Genomic DNA, 14,284 nt, shown 5'->3' on the forward strand with positions numbered 1-14,284 from the left:
AAAAGAGGTTGCCAGTACTATTGTCATAACCCTAATCAATAAGGTCTCAAGGTACACTGCTCAGCACGAGGGGCTTTAGGACCTTGAGGGTTACTCAGAGCTCCAAATACATAGAGAAAAACTTTTTTTTAAAGCCCACAGAGTGTAAAAAATGGCCTTCTTTCTCATTAATAATAGAATTAGTAGTTACCAACCCTCTCTCCAAAAAACCCAGTAAACATACAGAACATTTGAACAAAACCAGTAACAAATAACCTAAATGAGAGATAACAGGTTTTTGAAAGAGCTTGACATTAGAATATAGATCTCAGCAACATTTTAGCAAAAACAAACTGAAGAAAAAAGCATTATTCATTTTTTGAAATGAAAAAACACTACAGTCAGAAATTACAGAAATGAAGAACATGGTAGGAGAAGCTCTGAACAGCAGAATAAAAATAGCTGAGCAAAAGACCAAGGAGATTCAAGATGAGGAGGAAGAAACCACTTGGAAACAGCAGAAGGCGGAAAATAGCCTGAAAAAGAAATGAACAGTATACCAGAGAACTGTGGAACGAGTTCAAGATGAAAATATAAGAATAAGAATAAGAATCATCAGAGTCCCTGAGGAAAGCAAATGTGATGAATAAACAATAAAGAAATCATTGATAAGAACACTTCCCAGAGTTGAGGTTAATGAGTACCAAGATCCAATAGGTCTGAAGGGTCTAAGTGAATATACACCCAATTAGAAAACTCCAGTAAAAGCAAAATCACAAAATCCAAAGATAGAGACATAAAATTGAATGTAGCAAGATAAAAAAGGAACATATATATGTACATATATATATATACATACACATATATAAACACACACACACACACGCACACACACACACACACAAAGGAAGTCTGTCAGATGTACAGCAGATTCTCAAATGAGATTTTACAAGCCAGAAGAATATGGAAGGAAATGCAAAAAAAACTCAATGAATGAACACCTCACCAAGAATACTGTTATCTAGATTATCATACAGATTTGAAGGCACTATACAGAACTTCATGGATAGGCAACAGATTAAGGAACTCATAACCTTGAAAGCAATTTCACAAGAAGCCTTACAAGGGCTCCTTTAAAGGACAGGAGAAACTCCCCATCATGTGGCATTAAGTATGGCACTCACTAATGGTGCATATGGTTTCGTCCACTACTCGACGAAAACAGGTCAAAAATATAGCAATTCATCATCACAAATTGACTTTTACTAACCAATTTTCTAATAATTCTATTTGCCATTCCTTTAAGGTTTATTAAAGTACCACATAATATGAAATAAATTTGCTAGATGCCTGCATAGGGGGCTCACTTCACATGAGGTACCAGAAAAAGAATTTAAGTCATTTATGTGCAAGGCAAGCACTCTACCTGCTTTACTAGCTTCTGATCCCTGAATCTGATTCGATTTTTATGAGGATCTTTGATGATATATGTTCTTCAGGCCTACTGGTTTTTAAATTTATGTGTCTGATGTCTGTTACTTTTGAAATCCTGATAACGTAGGCTTAATTGTTTGGACGACTCCTGTTCTACGAGACTCTGGAAGAGCATGAGGACAAGACCTTTCTATTTGATGCAATGGTTATTTTTATTGAGTTAGGGACATTAAACGTTAATGTTTTTATTATCTTACTGCCTCTAAGCAAAATTTCTTTGCCTTTTAAGTGCTTGTTGCAGAGCTGGAAGATTAAAGGCCTATGACCTTCATCATCTGTTGTTTTGTGCCAGTCCTTTGAGTCTGAGTAATAGCACAGCTTAAGAGAATACCCTCGGAAGATTCATGTAGTTCACGTTTCATATATTCATGCCATATATGACCCTTAAGAGTTTCACTTGACCCCCAAGCACCGCCAGGAGTAATTCCTGAGTGCAGAGCCAGGAATAACCCCTGAGCATCGCTGGGTGTGACCCAAAAAGCAAAAAAAAAAAAAGAGTTTCATGCATTTTGTTTGATTTTTACTTTCTCTTGCTCTTGGAATTTTAATTATATCGAGTCTTGGTGTTCTTTTGAAGTTTATTTTGTTTGGAATTCTGAGCTTCGATCCACAGAGTAGGAAAAGTTCTCAACTATCATTTCCTCAACCACCAACTCTTCCCCATCCTCTTTGTTCTCCTTTCAGAACTCCTATAATTTGGGTATTATTTGAGTATTATTCTTTTTGAAGAAATAGGTCACTGTATATTCTCAATGATTTCATTTTTCTTCCTTCTTCCTTCTCAATCTTTGTTTTTTCTTTTTTGGGGGGTCACACCCGGTGACGCACAGGGGTTATTCCTGGCTCTGCACTCAAGAATACCCCTGGCAACCTCAGGGGACCATGTGGGATGCTGGGAAATGAACCCGGGTTGGCCACATGCAAGGCAAATGCCCTACCTGCTGTGCTATTTCTCCAGCCCTCTGTGCTATTGCTCCAGTCCCTCTTCATTGATGGTATCATAGATCTACAGTATCATAGATCTTATAATCATGTACAATGTTTTTGGTTTCTATCAATCTAATGCGGAGTCCCTCTATTGTGTATTTTATTTCCCTACCATGCTCTTCAATTTACTGACATATGAGTACAGGTTTCTCATATTCTCTCTTTCATTGTTGGAAATCACTCACTTCAGTGAACATCCCTACAAGGTTTAGCGAGCTTGTGTATGCTTAAGGAACTTCCCACGTATTTTGCAACATTCACTAACATAGCTGAGTCTCTTTGCGCCTGCACTGTCTGGTGTACTCTGAGAGTTACAGGTGAAGGTCTTATTTTGTGCAGACCTATTTTGAATCTAGGGTTTATGTTTGCCAATTTCACATACAGTGTCTGGCTCTGGTTTGTCTGATTCCAATCAATGTTTGGAATTTCTGCACAGACCAGTAATGGGACCCCCTATAACTGCAGTTCAGTACCTCAATAAGGCTTTGTTGACACCATACAGTATTTGAGCAGGTGTGTACAAAGCACTAGATTTTCTTTCTCTCTGGAGAAAGTGTCCTTTCTGACCCTCAACATGGAATATCTGTAGGCTGCTTCCTTGCTGAGATGCAGGTGTAAGCCCATTGCAACTGCCTGCTGAGAGCCTGTCCCAAATCTATCCTCCTCCAGAGGTGTGTGAAGATAAAGTTTTAGAGAGCTGGGGTACAGATTTTTCATTCTCTCACATCCTTATATCTGGGGAAGATTATGTGTTCTGCCCCTGCTCCAGTACTGGGGCTGCACTCACATTCATTTTTATGATGCTCATTTCTTCTGCGCTGGAGATTCTCTTGGAACTGCTCACTGGGGACTCCCAGACATTTATTCCACGTGTGGGGTGACATGTGAATTTTTATCTTTTAGTATAAGGTTTTAGGTTTAATCACTGAGTGGAATCTGTGCATCCCATATGGTCCCCTGAGCACCACCAGGAGTAATTCCTGAGTGCAGAGCCAGAGTTAACCCCTGTGCAGAACCTGGTGTGACCCAAAAAGAAAAAAAAAAAAAAAAAAAAAGGCTACAGTGATAATCCCGGTTTTGCTCTGATATTGGTAAATTGTGTCTTCTCTCTCTTTCCCATTAGTCATATATACCATTTCTTTCAACAATGTTTTACAGCCTTCAGAATGATTTTTGTATTTTATTGTTTAAATCTGTAATAATTAGTAATGGTATAATTATTAATGTAATTTCAGACAATTCACGGATAGCACATACTATAGCAGACTACTCATTCTTATAAACATTTATATTTTGAATTTTTTTAATAATAAATTTATTTATTTTTAATTAATGAATCACCATGAGGGTACAGTTACAGATTTATACACATCTGTGCTTATGCTTCCCCCATACAAAGTTCGGGAACCCATCCCTTCACCAGTGCCCATACTCCACCACCAGTAAACCCAGCATCCCTCCCATCCTCCCCAATCCCATCTCTCCCCACCCCACCCTGTCACTGTGGCAGGCCATTCCCTTCTGTTCTCTCCCTCTAATTAGCTGTTGTGGTTTGCAATAAAGGTGTTGAGTGGCCACTGTGCTCAGTCTCTAGCCCTCATTCAGCCCGCAACTCCCTTCTCCCACATGGCCTTCGACTACATTATAGTTGGTGATCCCTTCTGAGTTGCCCTTTCCCCAGAACGTGAGGCCAGCCTCCTAGCCATGGAGTCAACCTCCTGGTAGTTGTTATTTTTTGAATTTTTTTTTAAGTATCAGTTGTATCACTTGTTATCCCATTGCTCATCCATTTGCTCGAGCGGGCACCAGTAACGTCGCCATTCGTCCCTGTTGTGTGCTAGTGTAGCCCAATGGCGTCTCTTTTTTAAGTATATGGTTTTATTTGGAAATATGAAAGAAAGAGTCACTTGAAGTAGAGAAGGAGAACTTACACAACCTGAGCTGGGTTGACAGTGACCCTAAATTGGTGTCATTGTCATATTTCATTCAACACAATTTCGTCCTAACATGAACAACTACAAAAATCAATTTCCAGTCAGGGCCACTATCTGTGTGGAATTTATGCATTCTCCCCATGCTTCTGACAGATTTCATTGGGTACAGAGCCAGCAGTGCTGAGGGCTTAATCCTGGCAATGCTCAGTGCTATGTGGTACGAGGGATCAAACCCAGGTGAGGTGCATAACAATGTAAGTGCCTTATCTGCTACACTATCTCTCCAGTCACACTACCTCCCCCTATTTTTAACAAAAAAAAATTATTATAGTAAGATTTCCAATAGAAATTTGAAACATTGCATGACTCAAGTACTGGTTTCAGAGAGTTGAAGTTAGTTAAATGGGTTTCTTTATTCCAGAACTCTCTAAGAGCATACTAAGCTAATACTTTTTGTGAATTTTAAGTAACTGCATTTCCCCAAATTACATGTTCATAAAACTATTTTGCCACCAGGTGTCTAGAAAACTTAAGTCTGAGGAACATAACTGCTATTGATAGTTTGGGATACAAATAAGATACATTTCTGGAAAATGTGTTAGCCAACATAATGTATTAGCAAACACAATAAAATGATGAACATAAAGTAATCCCTCAAAATAAAGCACATGGATTCGTACATGTTAATGTAATATCTACAAATTTATAATAAAAAATATACATTAAAGAATTTGTTCTTTTCTGCTACTGGAAACCTAAAAAGTTTATTAAAGAAAAGCTTGTCAAATACCACACACAAAACATCTTTTATTTTGAATTAGAGGACATCAAAGCTCCAAAATGTTACTACTTATAAGATCCAGCGTGGGGGAGGGGGACACACCTGACAGTGCCGGGGAGTAAGGGGACCATCATATGCAACGCTAGGATTCAAACTGGAGTCACAGCTACAGCCTTAACATTTGTACTCTTCAGCAACAAGAGCCAACATTTTTCTGTGCCACACTGTGCTCAGGGATCACTCCCGGCAGGTTTGGGTACATGGGGTGTCAGGGATTGAACCCAGGTCAGCTAATAGTCCTTATATATTGGATAGCATCCAGTTACAATATCAATACAGATTTCATTCACCAAAGAAAATATTTTATTCAAGTTTCACAAAAAAAAAAAAGTGGGAAATTATGAACTGAAGAAAAAGGTCAAGTTAAAACCAGAGTTTTCATCTGGTAGAAGCTGAAATCAGTGCACACATTTATCAAAGAACTGTCCTATATGGTACTTTTCAATATTTAGAGGCTACCAGGCCAAACCCTTAGCTGCTTTTGCTGCTTTTTCTCTGCTTTTGCCTTTCTTCTTCTCTTGCTTTGCCTTCAGTCTTTTCCTCTGCCTGGGGTTCATCCAGATAGGGTACTACCCATGCTAATCTAGAAGAGTCTTCTTGTTTCTCTTAATGTCAGTCTCCATTTTCATGTCATCTTTTTCATCCTTTACTGCACATTCACTCTTCTGGCAACTTTGGGGTTCCACCACAGTTGAACCCTTTTATCTTGAACATCTTTTATTATAACATCAGTGTCTATTTTAAGAATACTTTTAAGTCTGCTGATTTCCTTTAGGGCATTCTTTTTTCTTTTTTCAGCCCACATTTTCCTTTTCCACTTACTCTGCAAGCTCTTCACCATATTTGATCGAAGAGAAACTCAAACTCTGCTATACACCGCTCACGCCACCGGAAGTCCCCGCTACCCTCCCCCTTTTAAAACAAAAAACTTCATGCTCTACTATCTTCTGACAACCAACTTCTTCAGTTACAAGTCCTAGAAATGTGAAAGGAATTCACTGCCAGGAGTCACTCAGGTGCACTCATTGATACTCTTCCCTCATATCTCTCTCTCTCTCTCTCTCTGTCTCTCTCTCTCTTTCTCTCTCTCATATTTGTGTTGTATGTAATTTCCAGGAGTTTATTTAATAGTAACAGGGGAAAAATATGTGTGCTCCATCTTCCCAGAAATGTCTATCTTTTAATTTTACTATTACATAAATCCCTAAAGATAAGGGGCCATATTCCAAAAGTGGAATATTATTTACCCTTGACAAGAAAGAAAAATCATGGATGAAACTCGAGAATATAGTACAAAATAAATAACTGGTCATAAAAATAAGTGTATTCCACTTATGAGATCATTCTCATAAACACAAGAATTAAAATTGTCAGAATCTATAAATAAACCCGAGTGCCCAAGAACAGATGACTGGTTAAAGAAACTTTGGTACATCTACACAATAGAATTCTACGCAGCTGTTAAAAAAGATGAAGTCATGAAATTTGCTTGTAAGTGAATGGACATGGAGAGTATCATGCTAAGTGAAACGAGTCAGAAAGAGAAGGAAAGACATAGAATGGCTGCACTAATTTGTGGAATGTAAAATAACACAATATGAGACTAACACCCTAGGACAGTAGAGACAAGGGCCAGGAGGATCACTCCATGGTTTGGAAGCCTGATCCTGTGCTAGGGGAGAAGGCAGTTGGGATGGAGAATGGACCACTGAGTCAGTGATGGTTGGAGGGATCACTCAGGATGAGAGATATGTGCTGAAGGACTAAGGACCAAACATGATGGCCTCTCAGTATCTGTATTGCAAGCCATAATGCTTCAAAGTAAAGAGAGAGTAATAAGGAAGGTACCTGCCACAGAGGCAGGAGGTGGAATGGGGTGGGGGTGGCAGGATGGAACTGGGAACAATGGTGGTGGAAAATGTACACTGATGGAGGGATGGGGGCTCGATAATTGTATGACTGAAACTCAATAATGAAAGCTTTGTAGCTGTATCTCATTATGACTCAAAAAAGATTAAAAAATTAAAGTTGGTTGACAAGAATTGGTTAAATCAAATCAATCTGAATGTACCTAATATCACCAACTAATGAAGAAATATGCATACAAGATGATAAATCTTATATAATTGTGTATTTAGAAGAACAGTAGGCACTCTATCATGTGATATACAATGTACCTACTCCATATTTAATATCAGAACTTCAAATCATTCTTGATAGAAACTAGATATTATGTTCAAGGAAGGAAGAAATAAAAAAAATATTTTTCATGGGAACTGAAAGTAATGGAGAGGCAGAACATGAATACCTTTAAATAAAATATAGGGAAAGTTCTAATACAGAAAACAAATTACAGTAAAAATGGGAATAGCACAGCAAGTAGGGTATTTGCCTTGCATGCGGCCGACCTGGGTTCGATTCCCAGCATCCCATATGGTCCCCCAAGCACCGCCAGGAGTAATTCCTGAGTGCAGAGCCAGGAAGCACCCTGTGCATCACTGGGTGTGACCCAAAAAGAAAAAAAATAGTAAGAATAACTAAGAATAAAGGGAATGAAAATTTATGAAATTTTATAAAATTTATTAAAATTTATATTATTTTGAAGGATAAAAGAAAACTCAATACACAAAACCCTCCACAACATTGAAGCCAACAGTATCTTCAAAGTTGACATGCCACTGGCCAACCAAGTGAAAACAGAGATAAATAAATGGGACTATCTCAAACTAAGAAGCTTCTGCACCTCAAAAGAAACAGTGACCAAAATACAAAGACAATCTACAGAATGGGAAAGGATATTTACGCAGTACCCATCTGATAAAGGGTTGATATCAAGGATATACAATGCACTGGTTGAAATCCACAAGAAGAAAACTGCCGACTGGTTCAGCCCTTTTGGAAAACAATATAGACAATTCTCAAAAAATTAGAAATTGAGCCTCCATTTGACCTAGCAATACCACTCCTGGGAATATATCCCGGAGAGGCAAAAAGGTATAGCAGAGATGACATCTGCATTTCTATGTTCATTGTAGCACTGTTTACAATAGCCACAATCTGAAAAAAAACAGAGCCCCAAAACAGATGACTAGTTAAAGAAACTCTGGTACATCTACACAATGGAATACTATGTAGCTGTCAGAAAACATGAAGTCATGAAATTTGCATATAAGTGGATCAACATGGAAAGTATCATGCTGAGTGAAATGACTCAGAAAGAAAGAGACAGACATAGAAAGATTGCACTCATATGTGGAAAATAAAGTAGCTGAGAGGTACAAGCTTGCAATGATGCAATTTCTGGCAGATATTTCTCTGGACTTAGTTACTAAAATACTAAAATATAGAAATCCAAAACCATACAGCCGCTAGTGTGGCCACTCGACCTCTTATCTCTTCATTCTCAGCAATGGAAAACGAATTATCAAATGCTTCCTTTTCAGCAGGTCTGACTTCATGGGGGGAGAAACTCTAAACAATAATAGTGAGTTTTTTGTTGAAATATTGAATGTAATCAAAGTAAAGTGAAATTTATCAGTTACACAGGCAGGGTGGGAGGTGGGGAGATGGGAGGGAGGGGGGAGGTATACTGTGATTCTTGGTGGTAGAATATGTGCACTGGTGAAGGGATGGGTGTTCGAGCGTTGTATAACTGAGACTTAAACCTGAAAGCTTTGTAACTTTCCACATGGTGATTCAATAAAAGAATTAATTTAAAAAAAGAAAAAAGAAAACTCAATACATTTTACTTCTTTTTTTTTTTTTTTTTGGCTTTTTGGACCACACTCAGCGATGCACAGGGGTTACTCCTGGCTCATGCACTCAGGAATTCATCCTGGCAGTGATCGGGGGACCATATGGGATGCTGGGAATTGAACCTGGGTCTGCCGTGTGGAAGGCAAACACCTTACCTACTGTGCTATTGCTCCAGCTCCAAGAAAACTCAATACATTTTAAAATGAAAAATATATTGGTTATAACAAGCTTGAAATAATCAGAATCATATACACTAATAAAAAATAAGTTTACAAAGTATTACCTTTCACGTTCCATTTGCCGTAGAAGATCATTTTTTATAGCTTCAATCACTAAATTAGTATGTGGATCATCCTGGGAAAGTGAATTAAAAAAATAGATTAAAAAAGAATATACACCAAGAATTTGGATTCCTAATCATCCTCATCATAAGCTAATTGCATGACAGAGAACAAATTAACTTAATTGTTTTCCCTTCTGTAAAGTAGAACTTTTTCCTTTTGTTTTGTTTTTGTGTCACTCCTGGTGGTGCTCAGGGGTTACTCCTGGCTCTGCACTCAGGAATAACCCCAAGCGGGCTTGGAGGATTGTATGGGTAGATGGGGATCTAACTCATGTCAGCTGCATGCAAGGCAAACATCCAACATGCTGTACTATAGCTCTGGCTCAACTTTTTCTTTCTTATTTTTAATTACATTTCTATTGAACTAACATGATAAAAGGTTAGAAAAGAATGAAAAAAACTATGCAAAACTTATAGCTTTTTAGTACAATTGTGAGATATTAAAAACTCAAATATAAACACTAATGATCATTAGTCTGATATATACTGCTATTTCCCATTGAAATGTTATTTTTAATAATGTTATGAGTTTTTCAATATGAAAAAAATGTATATAGTTGATGTTCATTCAACATCTGTGTGCCTTATCTTTCTGGTACTGTTTTAAGCATTTCAAATGTCTTACCTCATTTCATATTCACAATTGTATAAGGAAGGTTATTATAATCAATCGAGTTTTAAATATAAAGAAACTGAAGCACATCAAGAATTAAGTACTAAGCAGCTGGGCCAACCACAATATAATAACAGCCTTGATATGCATAAGCACACATGCACACACAGAGACATATACACACATGCACATGCGTGTGCATGCACACACACACACACACACACACACACACACACACACACACACACATGCACACACATTTTGGTTTGCAGCCAGACCCAGTGTTGCTCAGTATTTACTCTTGAGTGGTGCTCAGGATATGTGCTAAGGGATCACTCCTGGCAGTGCTCAGAGGACCACCTGGGGTGCTAGGACTCAGGTTGGGCCAGGCACACTCAAGGCAAGCATCTTACCCACTGTACTATCTCTTCAGATTCTGTAATGTTACTCATAAAAAAACACATGTAGGCCCATGTCCCACAGCCGCTGCCACGTAAGCTCATCTACTAGTCTTGTTCCAGAGACTCATAAATCATTCTTGAAAGAGATCAACTAGAAGCAAAAATTTCTCAGCTACCCTTTCCTGGCTGAGATCTCCAGGGCAATGTTTAGAAGAGGGCGGCCAGCTCCTTCCCTACCAAAGCCCTTGGAGCTGGAACCTTTCCCCAGATCCACTGCTATGCCTCTGGCCAGACTCCACCACCTCAGGACTGAGCTCCACAGAAAACCTCATCTGCTAAAAATTACAGGGATAGGGGGTTTTTGGCTGAAAACTCCATGCCTTCTCAGAGTCAGGGTGGGTGACCTCCCCCCACTTCCTAGTTCTTCTGGATGCCCAGGTAGCTACACCCAGTTAAATATTCTGCTGACTTAAATATTCTGGATTTTCTAGAGCATGCAGCTGCACATGTAGCCATGAGATATCTCCAAAATCTACAGTAGACATCCCAGTAGTAGGACACTATGTTATATATGTATATTATATATGTATATCATATATTATCACTGTCACTGTAATCCCGTTGTTTGTCGATTTACTCGAGTGGGCACCAGTAACATCTTTATTACACTCAGCCCTGAGATTTTAGCAGCCTCTCCTTACTCATCTTTCCCAACGATTGGAGGCTCTTTCAGGGTCAGGGGAATGAGACCTATCGTTATTGTTTTTGGCATATTGAATACGCCATGGGGAGTTTGCAAGGCTCTGCCATGCGGGCAACAGACTCTTGGTAGCTTGTCAGGTTCTCCAAGAGAGAGAACAAGGCTATTAGATGTCACGTGGCCATGCGCTTCCGTGAGCTTGGTCTTAGTCTCTGGATGTAGGCCGTTGGTAGGATTATACAGTGCCAAGGACAGTTTGTGGGTGTGGCTGCCAAGCTACTGGAAAATGGAGGGTCTGGATGGAGAAGGCCCAGCCCCAATCCGATCTCAGCCGTGGGTTCTGCATACCTGGGTTTATCTGCCAGTCCCTTCACGTGTGAGGCTCGTCCAGAGATGAAGATCTCCGGAATCCAGCTACAGCCATGCTCAAGGCCACTCTCCATATGTTCGGATGAGCCTCATGAATGAAGGAACCAGCAGAGAAACCCAGGTATGCAGGACCCGGGGCTGAGATTGGATTGGGACTGGGCCTTCTCCACCCAGACCCCCCCATTTTCCAGTAGCTTGGCAGCCACACCCACAAACTGCCCGCAGTGCCGTGTAATCCCACCAAAGGCCAACATCCAGAGACTATAAGACCAAGCTCCCAGAAGAGAGTGACAGAGTCTCTTGCCCCCCCGTGCCTGGCTGTCTTCACTGGGGCCCTTCGGAGGGGATGGGTTGCCTTTCCCTCCCTGCCCGAAGCAGAGCCTTGATCATATATTATATATGTATATTACATATACACTGGGCTGGAGCAACAACACAGTGGTAGGGCATTCACCTTTCACACGGTCGACCCGTGTTCGATTCCTCCACCCCTCTCGAAGAGCCCAGCAAGCTACCAAGAGTATCGTGCCCGCACGGCAGAGCCTGGCAAGCTACCCGTGGCGTACTGGATATGCCAAAAATATAACAACAAGTCTCACAATGAGAGATGTTACTGGTGCCCACTTGAACAAATCGATGAGCAACAGGATGACAGTGATAGTGACATATACACTATATATATAAACCAACCAATATCAACTAACAAAAATGTTAACACAGAATGTTTAACTAGCAACAACAGCTTAATTAAGTTAGACAAGGACAAGGACTAAGTCAGACAAGGACTTAATGTTCCCATGGTGAGATACAACAATTTTTGCAATTTTTTTTTGCAGAAATATTTTTTGATCATTCCATTAGCCGTTTAATGGTAACAAGCAATACAAAATAATTTATTTTGGGCCTGCTATGGGGGCAGGCTTGAGAAGTGTTTGGGAAAATGGAGACAATGGTGGAGGGACAGGTGTTGGAATGGAGACAATGGTGGAATGTGACAGTGGTGGTGGGACAGGTGTTGGAATGTTGAATGTTGTAACATGTATACCTGTAATATGAATGCATCATTAACAACACTGTAAATCATGGTGTCTAAATAAAGTAGGGGAAAAATACGTGTAATCATACTTTTCATAAGATTCTTTCCTTTTTTAACTCAAGACTAAAGTTCATGCAAATGGAAATGATCACACTGGACAAGATCTAAGGGTTAAAAGAAGGTAAGGGGTATTCTTGATAACCTTTCAGTACCAACATTGCAAACCACAATGCCCAAAAGTGGGGAAGAGGAAGAGGGAAAGAGAGGGAGAGAGGGGGAAAGAGAGGGAAGGAGAGGGAGAGAGAGGGAGAGAGAGAGAGAGGGAAGGAGGGAGAAAGGGAAGGAAGGTAAGAGAGAGAGTGAGAGAGCAAGAGAGAGAGAGAGAGAGAGAGAGAGAGAGAGAGAGATGTGCCTGCGATAGAAACAGGCAAACAGGCTTGGGGGTGGGGTTGGGGGTGATGGGAGGGAACCTGGGGACACTGGGAAATGTACACGGAGGAATGGGTGTTGGAATACTGTATGACTGAAATCTAATCATGAACAGCTTTGTAATGGTCTATCACACAGTGATTCAATTTTTAAAAATTAATTTAAAAAATTAATTAAGGGGCTGGAGCGATAGCACAGCGGGTAGGGCGTTTGCCTTGCACATGGCTAACCCGGGTTCAATTCCCAGCATCCCATATGGTCCCCTGAGCACTGCCAGGGGTAATTCCTGAGTGCAGAGCCAGGAGTGACCCCTGTGCATCGCCGGGTATGACCCAAAAAGAAAAAAAAAATGATTTAAAAAAATGGGCTGGAGTGATAGCACAGCAGGTAGGATGTTTGCCTAGCACGTGGCCGACCCGGGTTCGATTCCTCCCTCCCTCTCAGAGCGCCCAGAAAGCTACCGAAAGTATCTCACCCACATAGCACAGCCTGACAAGCTACCCGTGGTTGTATTCGATATGCCAAAAACAGTAACAACAAGTCTCACAATGGAGATGCTACTGGTGGCCACTCGAGCAAATCGATGAGCAATGGGATGACAGTGATACAGTGATAATTAAAAAAATAAAATAAAATCTAAGGAGATTTAAAAAAAAAGATTCTTTCCTTTTTAAACCAAAATCATGCAGTTTCTATCCCTATTTTAACAAAGTATCATTCTCAATCTCATTTAAATAATATGAAAATAAAACACAATTTAGTTAACTAAAACATAATAACATATGGCTAGGAGAAACCTACAAAGGCATCATTCTTTCTCATTTCTAGATATAGGAACACACAGATAACTAACATATGGTAACCAAATAGTCTTCATACTCACATTTGGTGAAATATATTTATCATCTTCATCAATTTCTAATGGAACAGCAATCAACTTTTGAAAAGCCTTCTTCATTTTTTCTCTATCTCCAATGGCAAAATAACTAAGAATTAGGTTGAAGCCTGCCTTCAGATTTGGTGCCATACTCATTATGTGCTCAAACGAATTAATGGCATCTGAATACTGACCAGTTTTAATAAATGTAACTCCAATATTTTGCATAATTTTAATTCTGGAAAAAAAATAAACATGGATTATTCTCTAATGGTATGAAGACCTTCCATATAAACTTTCTAAATCTATACTGATGTTTAAGTGTCATAAAATTCACTAAGTATACAATTCAATGAACACTGCTGTATCTATACAGTTGTGAAATCTTTTCTTTAATTATTAAAAAGAAAACCTGTACGCAATTTTCCTATCTACAAATCCACAAAATGGGCCATATTTAACTCAGCCCAGTACAAAGTTCCTCCCTGGCTGGAGAGTTTCTTTCCTTTCCCTTGCTCTTTCCAG

At 39.6% G+C, this 14,284-nt stretch overlaps 1 protein-coding gene and 1 pseudogene across 7 annotated transcripts in view; both read right to left on the reverse strand.

Annotated features, from left to right (window-relative positions):
* The window catches only part of IFT88 (intraflagellar transport 88), a 149,207-nt gene that overhangs the window by 87,435 nt on the left and 47,488 nt on the right, over window positions 1-14,284 (reverse strand). For all 7 annotated transcript variants that reach the window (XR_008630244.1, XR_008630245.1, XM_055139367.1 and 4 more), the window contains 2 exons: window positions 13,766-13,997; window positions 9,275-9,345 (listed from right to left, as the gene is read on the reverse strand). Coding sequence is in view for 5 of the 7 variants with exons in the window: in XM_055139367.1 (XP_054995342.1) it covers window positions 9,275-9,345; window positions 13,766-13,997 (303 nt within the window). In the remaining 2 variants the exon portion in view is untranslated. The remainder of the gene's footprint in view (window positions 1-9,274; window positions 9,346-13,765; window positions 13,998-14,284) is intronic.
* LOC101548294 (protein LLP homolog) lies at window positions 5,451-6,109 on the reverse strand (annotated as a pseudogene).

Source organism: Sorex araneus, chromosome 1, assembly GCF_027595985.1.
Source record: "Sorex araneus isolate mSorAra2 chromosome 1, mSorAra2.pri, whole genome shotgun sequence".
Classification (NCBI taxonomy): domain Eukaryota; kingdom Metazoa; phylum Chordata; class Mammalia; order Eulipotyphla; family Soricidae; genus Sorex; species Sorex araneus.